General features: G+C 44.0%; 1 protein-coding gene across 1 annotated transcript; it reads right to left on the reverse strand.

The window, feature by feature from the left end:
• Positions 1-8,057: 8,057 nt before the first annotated feature.
• On the reverse strand, positions 8,058-9,044 carry LOC138527171 (uncharacterized). The gene has a single exon (XM_069638278.1). The coding sequence runs from the start codon at positions 9,042-9,044 to the stop codon at positions 8,058-8,060; it is 987 nt and encodes a 328-aa protein (XP_069494379.1).
• Between the last annotated feature and the right edge of the window lie 402 nt (positions 9,045-9,446).

The raw sequence follows: 9,446 nt of genomic DNA on the forward strand, positions 1-9,446 counted from the left end.
AAATTACTGAAAACATGGCTCTTTCCCTAAAATTGACTCTTAACTCAAACTGGATAACAGCAATTAATGACCTTATCCCAAAGCTGCTTTAACATAAATAACATTCCAGCATCATGATCCGAGCGAGAAATCAAAAACTAATAACCGCCAATGTAAATTAAAACCTATGAACTGAATAGAACGAGTGAAGGGGATGAATGTAGTGAAGTAGATGAAATGAATAAACTGGATGAAAGCAGTGAAAGTGGATGAAATTAAGGAAATGGATGAAATCAATGAAATGGACGAGAGGAATAAAGTGGACGAGAGGATGGAAAGGACGAATACATGATACGGATGGAGTGCACAGAATAGATAGAGAGCATGGAACGGATAGATGGCATGGAATTACAGAGCGCATGGAATAAACGGAACAAATGGAATAGATGAATCAAGTGCATGACATGGATGGAGTGCATGGGACGGATGGGGTGCGTGGGACGGATGGAGTGGGTGGAATGGATGGAGTGGGGGCGGAATGGATGGAGTGGGCGGAGCGGAGGAAGAGGGCGCAGCGGAGGAAGAGGGTGCAGCGGAGGAAGTAAGTGGAACGGATGGAATGCATTGATCGGACGAAGTGCATGGATCAGAAGGAATGCATGAAACTGATTGAATAGATGGAGTGCATAGAACTGAGGGAGTACATGCGACCGACGGAATGCATGGAACAGATAGAGGGCATGGAATGGACATTGTGCAAGAATGGTTGGAGTGCATGGAATGGTTGGAGAGCATGGAATGCATGGAGCACGAAGGCACTCTATCTCAAGCACCTACTGAAAACCACCATATCACATCACGACGCTTACTCCCTTCTATACACCACCACTCAACTAGAATACAGCGATACTATGACACATTCGGTATAGCTGTTCTCATACCAACACCTGCCACATACTCCAGTCATCCTAACTAAACACACCTGGCTGCACACCCGCCAGCCTATGCGTTCTCCTCAGGCCTAACACAGCCAGAATCAGTCTGGTATCACCCTGCCAGAACGAACACATACTCCTGATCTCCCAACCACCACATCTACTGTTAAGAAGCAGCTATCATACGAGTACCACACCTGCTGCACACTTATCAGGTGCGCACACGCCGCTTATGACTCTCTCTCTCTCTCTCTCTCTCTACTGACTTGAACTATGGTTCCTGCGGGCGTTCAACCTACCAGCGCCTTGAGATTATACCAATGGTACATAAAGGGGCTATATAAATGCAAAGTAACATAACATAACTTCCTGCCTTAAGATATCGGGTCTGGTGCATTACCCAAAGGGGCCGGCAGGGTATTGGTTCTTTTGCGCTTAGCTTAAAAAGCCAGACCCCTGCAAACAGCCCCCTGGGTATGCAGAATGGAATCCATAGGAGGTGCCGCTTTAAAAAAAAAAATAATAACATGTCTGGTCTGAAGGCTTGTTTACGCACTGGTGGGACTCAAATTAAGAAGTGGCAGCTCTGCGGTCGGTGAGATGTGCCACAGGAAGTTACAACAGTAGCCTCCATTTGATACTTTCCACTTTCGCCGAGACCCTGCCCCAGGCTGTACACCAAGGGCTGCGATCAGTCCTCTGAGAAGCCTCAGGTGTTAGCAATAACAAAGGCCAAACGAACATCTCAGCCCGAGGACAGGCTGTAAATTGTCAAGACAACACCTCAGGAATTTCCAAGCAGAGCATCTGTCAGGATCCTCCGTTGAATGGACGGAGTTTTGTTTCTTGTGACAGGAGTAGGGTTTGAAGAACCAGTTCACAGTCGGTGAGTCATCAGAAATAGGTCACCTTACTGTGGTGCCTGCGGAAAACAAAAAACACTCACTTTTTTTTGATTAATGGTGGAAGTTCCAGTGGAGGCTGGCTCTTGAAATAGGATGTCTAGGAAATAAACTAAATAAACTGTGAAAGAGTGCCTTGGGGTAGAATGTGTAACAAAGTGTACTTCTGAATAGAAAGGCCCCAGATAATATAGGCACAGCAAATGCAGATCTGCTTCTGCGAGAGGTCGGCTACAACCATTGTTTAAGCATAAATGTGAGGGTTTAAAAAAAAGAAAAATAATTGTTAACACTTAAGAACCCCCCCCCACCACCCCTCCACATATTCTCAATGATGCTCCTGCCCTGATCCGAGAAAAGGACTGACTGGTGCGGCAGGCAGCATGCATAAGGACAGATCGGCGATGGCCATGTCCACTACCATGCATGCGCCCAGTCGCATGTTTTGCTATTCAAACAAATGTTGTTCTGCGTCATGCACCCGTCCGATCCACAAAGGACATGGTTCCCCATAAGTATGGGAAAAAAGAAGGAACATAGGATTATCTGACAGAATTTTAAGAATAGGTGTACTAGCTCACTCGGGGAATGTCTGCAGGAATGACCAATGACCTGCTCATCGTGGCAGATAGATCCCAGCGGGTATCATTCAGGGGTTACACCTCCGACCCTCCGAACCTTTTGTTTTGGGGTGCAGGGTCCCACAGGGATCATCATTGTCCCCACTGATTTTTAATCTGTACATGCGCCCAGCCCTAAATATAGTGAGGTGTCACGGTCTGAGTTTTCACTCATACGCCGACAACACTCAAATCTATATCCAGACCAAGAATATGGAGGATGCCTTCATTACATTAGATCAGTGTCTGGTAGACATTGATAGATGGCTAACAATCAGCTGCAGCTTAATGCAGCAAACAAATGCGATTATTCTTCTTGGTCCCAAACAGTGAGTTTTGAACGCCAAGGAATCCTTTACCTCTTCCATCCTTGACGAGAAGCTACAATGTGCCTCAAAAATCAAGAATTTGAGCTGTGTATGGCAGGAGAATCTTGGAAGTGAAGTCCAGGTGGGGGCTAAGGTTAAGGCAGTGTACTACTCTCTGTGGATGCTCAGGAATGTGTTACAATGCCTATCGGCAGAAGATCACACGGCTGTTGTGGGGGCTATGACAAACACCCACCTGAATTATTTTAACAGTTTGATGGCGGGTATACCGGCCAAGCATATACACAGGCTACAGAAGGCCCGAATGCCGCGGTGAAGCTGGTGGACCGGTTGGGTAAAAGGGAACATGTCTCCCTGTGCCGCGAAACCCGGCACTGGTTGACGGTCGAGGATCAAATTAAATTTAAAATGGCCTGCCTAATCTTTACATGTGATAATGGGCTGGCCCCGGAGTACCCCAGTGACAAAAGTCTGTTGATAGTAACATGTAAGGGGCATTACACTCCGGAGGCAAGCTGCTATTGAGTATGCCACGCACAGTGTTGGTCTCCAGAGGTGATAGGAGATTTGGAGTCTATGGACCAAAATTATAGAATGAGCTAGCAGTGGAGATTAGATCCTGCCAGTCACTGTCCTGGTTCCAGAGGCTCTTAAAACCTTCCTGTTCAAATAGAATCTACCCAGTTTAGGGAGGGCATATGTACATGAATTATTATACACCTTAATTTGAGGTTTTTGGTTTCCATCTGCACCATTAAACATTTAAGTCTGTTTGGAGCGTAGTATAAATGCTCAAATCAAATCGTGCAGTGGAATAGTTCAAAATGGGTAGTCGAGTAAGGGGCACTGGAGGCTCCTCTTATATATTGTAAGACTATCATTTTCACATGCTCCTTTTGCAGTGACCACCTTGGTCCCTAAAACGCAGACATGCTACATCTGGGTGCCCAACTGAAAGTAAATCTTCTATGAGCGTATCATGCTCATAGAAGATAGCATGATAAAAGTAGCTTCATCACAATCCACTCACTGCACCCCCACTCCACAATGGTGTTATCGGCTGGCTTCTTACACATTCCTTGCAACTTTGACTCATCGCAACCTGTGCCCTGTCAGAGATCGTTGGCAGAGTGTAGCTTCTGCTTATTTTTCCACATAGTGAGAGTGCATGCAGGTTGGATGAGGCCCCCGACCTTTTCCCTACTTGAATGTGCGGTTCAGTGGCAAATGGTCATCCAAAATAATGTCCAGCACTGGCAGAGGTTTTGCTGCTTATGAAATGTCCCCCTATGTTATGGTCATCTGTTCCCCCAGATGGCCAATACTTTAACCCCATACATTATAAAACCCTTCTGATGTTACCAGAGAATGAAGCACTTGCAATGTGATAGTCTGTAATGGGATGTACACATCTAACAAGGCTATACGACCATAGTATTCAAATTCCTCCAATGCCTGCAAAGAATGAATGAGAAGTGCGTCATGCAAAGGAAACAAGAGACAAGTTACTTACCTGTAACTATTGTTCCCCGGCATGGGTCTGCCATGGATTTACATGCTCATGAATATTCCCCGTCGTCAGGCCAGGAATCCTCGGTAAAAGAAAAACAATTTAACTTTCACTTACAAACTGTATTTCTCCTCTAAACCAATCACTGTCCTCTGGGTCATGCTGGCCCCAGCCAATGACAGTTCTCTTCCTAGGCCCCTCCTCTGGCAGCCATCTTCAGATTTGGTAAGCACGTAAAGTGACAGTATGACCAAGAAGAGCTGCAGAGGGGTAGGAAGGAGGGTTCGCAAGTGAATCCATGCCTGACCCATGCTGGAGAACAGAGGTTATAGGTAAGTAACTTGTTCCTTCTCCAGCACGGGGTCTGGCATGGAGTCACATGCTCATGAATAATTTTTTTATTTTTTTATTATTTGTGTTTAATCAAAAGATTTTTACAAAATTTGAGGTTTCTGTCTTTAGTCTGTGGTCGTGAAGAAGAAAACGGCTCTCTAAAAATGTGCCTTTGTCGGCCAATTTATGGCTTCCAAGATTTTGTAGGTGGCTATTTGGCATTGTGTTTTGTCGCCTCCAATCAGACGAGACCAACATATTTCCTCGTCCTCTATGATGAAGTCTGTGAAGGTTGATTTTAAGTATCGGCTTCTTATATGTTGGTTTGAGTCACATTTTAGGAGCAAATGGCGGATTGTTTCCTTTTCTTGTGTTGCACAAAATCGACGATTATTTTCCGACTGGCCTCTGATTGACAAGATCTCGTTTGTCTGCAGTAAATTTAAACGGGCCCTCATCAGCATGTCTCTCCCCTTCCTGGATGGGAACTTCTTTATATACTCCTGGAGTTCATTGAGTTTTTTCGTATTTGGTGGCAGGTGTAGGGTTAGTTTGTTTTTTCCTGCTGTCTCCAGGGTGTTTATCCAGTCGAGTTCTTTGATTTTGGTGAAGGTTCTCTTTTTGTACTTTGTTAGTTGTTCTTCATCTGCCTGTACCTGTTCTAGCAAACTGATGTTTTTCTTCTTTCCATTTGTTAAGGGATTTGCTTGTGTTCCTTTCTATTTCGAGGTTGATGAGATAATATATTGACAGTGGCTCGGCCATCCGGCATTTCCTGAACAGCCTTAGAGACGATTGTGAGACTGAACTTCTAAGAGATGGTAAGCTGAGCTCTCGTCGGATTGAGGCTTTGGGTTGAGTTTGGAAGTCTAAGTACTTTTCGCCAAAACTTTGCCTCAATTTTTGTCCAGATGGATGGTGGTAGGTTCATCATTGCGTCTCCCCCATATGTTAATGTCGGCATCACCTTTTTCTTGTAGTGTTCTAGCACTGGGATCAGCGAGAATCTCCCAAACTTTTTATCTATGGCCCTAGCTTGAGCTGCCAATTTATAGACTTTGGTCATCAGGGCCAATTGCATAGCTTTGTCTTGTGAAGAGGAGTCCAGAATTACTCCTAGGTATTTGAAATCGAAACACTCGCTCGATCAGTGATCCTTCCTGTTTTAGTTTCAGTTTTTCTGTTTTCCTGGTCGATTTTTCTAGTACTAGAAATTTTGTTTTCTTTGTATTTATTTCCAGTTTATTTTCTTGCATATACCCTTGGAGCTTTGTCAATTGGCGCTGCAGACCTATTGGTGTGTGGTCCATTAGGACCAAATCGTCTGCGTAGAGCAATCGCGTTATTGGGGTTTTGCAGATTTTTGGAGGAAATGCTTGAATTTCTAGATCCTCATCTTGGATGTCACTGATAAATGCCAGAAATAAGGCCGGAGCCAAAGGGCACCCCTGCTTCACTCCCCGCGCTGTTGGAATGAGTGATGACAAGAGACCGTTTTGGTCGAGTCGAATGCATATAGAAGTATCAGTGTACAGTGCCTTAATCGGGTTTAGTATAGAAGGTGGACAATCCCAGGCTTCAAGTTTGGACCATAGGCTGACCCTGTCAATCCGATCGAATGCTTGGGTCAGGTCGATGAACGCCACGAAAATTCTCGTTCCCCCTTCCAGTACTCTGTTTTTCAGCACGTTTAGCATTAGAATGTTAGCTGTCGTGTCCAGGTTTTTTTTAAATCCAGTTTGGAGTGGGTCGTTGCAAGGTGATTCCTCCGCCCAGATCTTAAAGCGGTCAAGAAGCATTGAGCCAAACTCTTTACCTATAACATCCAGGAGCACAATGGGTCTATAATTTGCCGGGTCCTTTTTGTCTCCTTTCTTGAATATTGGTACCATTGTTGCTTGCTTCCAGGAGGGTGGCTTCCTGGAGCATCTGCCGAAGATTTTACTTAGCAGACTGGCCCACTCGTTTTGATTTGTTTTTAAATCAATGTTCGTAATCCCATCGGGTCCTGGGGCATGAGAGTTTTTAAGCCTCTGATCTTTAATCGGATTTCCTGTGGGTCATCTATGTTTACCCATGGCTCCGAAGACATTTCGCCCTGTAATTTTAAGTTGGTAGTTGGTGCCAGGTACCTAGTAGTATAGTATTTTGTCCACGTAGTTTCTCCAATCTCGCTTATGATAGTATTTTCTTGCGTTTCATTAACCGCTCTCAAGATTTTCCAAAATTCTTTTATATTTTTGCTGCTTATCACTTTTAGGATATTTTCAGCGTCTTGTTGGTAGAGGGACAGTCTATGACCTTTTACCCAAGCTTTGTAGAATTTGGTTTCCACTTCCGCCGCTCTCGCAGCCCCTGGAGATCCGGACGATTTTGCTTTGCGTTGTATTTTACGCAGTGCCCGGCGTTTCACCACCAGTGTTAGGTCGTACACGTGTCTTGGGGGATTTCCACTGTTTGTTTTTGTTGTACGGCTCTTCTTGAACTTCGTCAAAAGTGGCGTATAGTCTGTTTTATTTTTGCCCAAATGGTTTGGCATTGAGCTGAAACCTTTTTTTATTTCCACAATGGAATCAATTGTAAGATATAAGCGGTTTCCCTTCGTGTTAGCTATGACTTGGTGCTCAGCGTAATCATTCCGGGGACTTGTTGACATCCAGGTTGTTGACAAGGGGTTGTGGACACTTACTGTTACTCGTGTAATTTCAAAGTCTTTCGTTATTGCCAGTATTGGTTCGGTGACGAAGATGTAGTCTATGGTACCTGTCGATTCATTTCTTTCCCATGATGGCGGGCGATTTGAGTCTGGGAATGCTTTGTGCAAATTATGAAGGTTTCTTGAATTCATCAATTTGACCCATAGATTGCCACGCTGTTTGCCTGTTGTTATGTCCTTGGTCCGCCTCCCTTTCGTCCGAGCTCGTGCACGTAGCGTTCAAGTCTCCACAAATGAGGAAGTATTTTACCAGGTGTTCAGATAGTGCCTCTTCTATCGCGTCCTCAATTTTTTCTATGTAGATGGTAGGCTCTATGCTTGCTGGGTTCCAGTAGGTGTTTGCTATGATTAAGGTGACTTTCTCATAGGCATTTTTGTCGGTATTCTGTCGGGTCCATGACGCCTTGACCATCAGAATCAATTGGTTGCTGATCAATGTTTCTTCTAATTTGATCCCGGAGTCTTTTTTAGACGGAATCAGTAAACCCGATGAAGGTCTTCCTCGACGTCCTTGTTTGGCTGGTGCAAGGATGACTTTGAACCCCCTTATTGCAGGGGGTTCGGTCAGCCAGGTCTCTTGGAGGCATAATAGGTCATATGACCCCAGGTCCATGTCACTTGGAGACAGTAGGTGGGTATGTCCTCTCGTGTTCCACGAGCACATTTTTAGTTCGCACTTTTGGAGGGTCGACCAGTGTCTATCTTGAAGGATGTGCTCGTCTCTCACGGATTGTTATATTTGCTTTTTTTCCCTCGGAGTTTTAGGCAACCAGGACCATATGCCTTTCATGGGTTCACATCTTTTTTGTAGGACTTTTTCTGTTGAAAGTTTGGCCGCTGTTTCTGGGATTATCCTGGCATTGTTAAGTTTTTTTGTATCTTTGGTTTTTGTGGAACTTTCGTAGTTTTTATTTTCTTTGGAGGCTTGTTGGTTTTCCCTCAGTTTCTCTTCAGGTTCCAGGGCTCTTGCTCTTTCCTTGTTTTTTGCAGGAGATTTCTTATGGCCGGTTGTTGCTATGGCGCTTTTTAGGTGTCTGACTACTTGTTTTCCGCTGGGCGTATTGCGCCCTTTGTTTTCAGCCTCCCTTTTGTTGTCTTCTTCGCTTGTGGCTGATTGCACTTTGACGTCATAGCCCAGTTCATCCAGCTCTTCACTACAATCGAGAATCAAGTTTTTGAACGTTGTTGATGTTACGTAGAGTACCGTTTTTGCTTTTGCGTTTACATGGCTGGGTTCTACCACAAGCAGGTCTTCTGATTTTATATGATTCAACTTTTGAATGTATTTAAAAAGTTTTAACACCGAGTTTCGGTTCAGGGTTATTTCATCTCTGCTTTCTTTCACTTGTGTCAGCTTTATGCGCCATTTAGCTTTGTCCACTTTTCTCCGTTTTAAGTTGTATTGCTGCGTTCTGGATCTGTACCGAAAGATCGTTTCTCCTTTATCTTGTGATGGGCTGAGTCGTTTTTCAGCATTGGTTTTGTTGTGGGCGTTCCTGGATTGAGAACGAGGTCTCCTTGGTGATGTATTTCTGTACGGTTTTCTTTTATGTTCTTGCTCATCCCATTTATCTTCTGATCTCCTTCTTGATTTACTAAGTTCACCATCTTTCTGTTTGAAGGAGTTATGTCTTTGTTCTTTTTTCCGATTTCTTGGGGTCTGATTATCTCTGGGTCTCGATCTCGTCCTTTCGTTTTCTTTTTTTGTTTCTTTCATCATCCTTTTTAGCTTTGTCTATCTGTTTCAATTGATCTAGCGCCCTTGTTCTTTGTGTTTTTCTCGTTTTCCCTAGAATTTTTTACTGCTTTTTCTCCAGTCGCTTCTTCATGTCTCCCTGCGATTGCTGTATTTTCTTTTTCTTTGTGTGATTGTGAAGTTAAAGCGTCACTGGGGCTATGTGCCTTTAGGCACATAGGAGTGTTTTCTGGCAGGTATTGGCTCAGGTTAATCAATTCTTCGTTTTCAATACGTTCAATTATTGATGGTGATAGACTGGAGGTTCTTTTTTCTGATACTTCTAAATTTTTTGTTTGCCTCGACTCTAGTTCTTTGGCTTTCATTAGTGATGTTTCCTTTTGATTTACTGGGCGTGTAAAAAATTGAAAAATACCTTCTGCAGTT

Source organism: Ambystoma mexicanum, chromosome 14 (assembly GCF_040938575.1).
Source record: "Ambystoma mexicanum isolate Mex_15411 chromosome 14, UKY_AmexF1_1, whole genome shotgun sequence".
In the NCBI taxonomy this organism is placed as follows: domain Eukaryota; kingdom Metazoa; phylum Chordata; class Amphibia; order Caudata; family Ambystomatidae; genus Ambystoma; species Ambystoma mexicanum.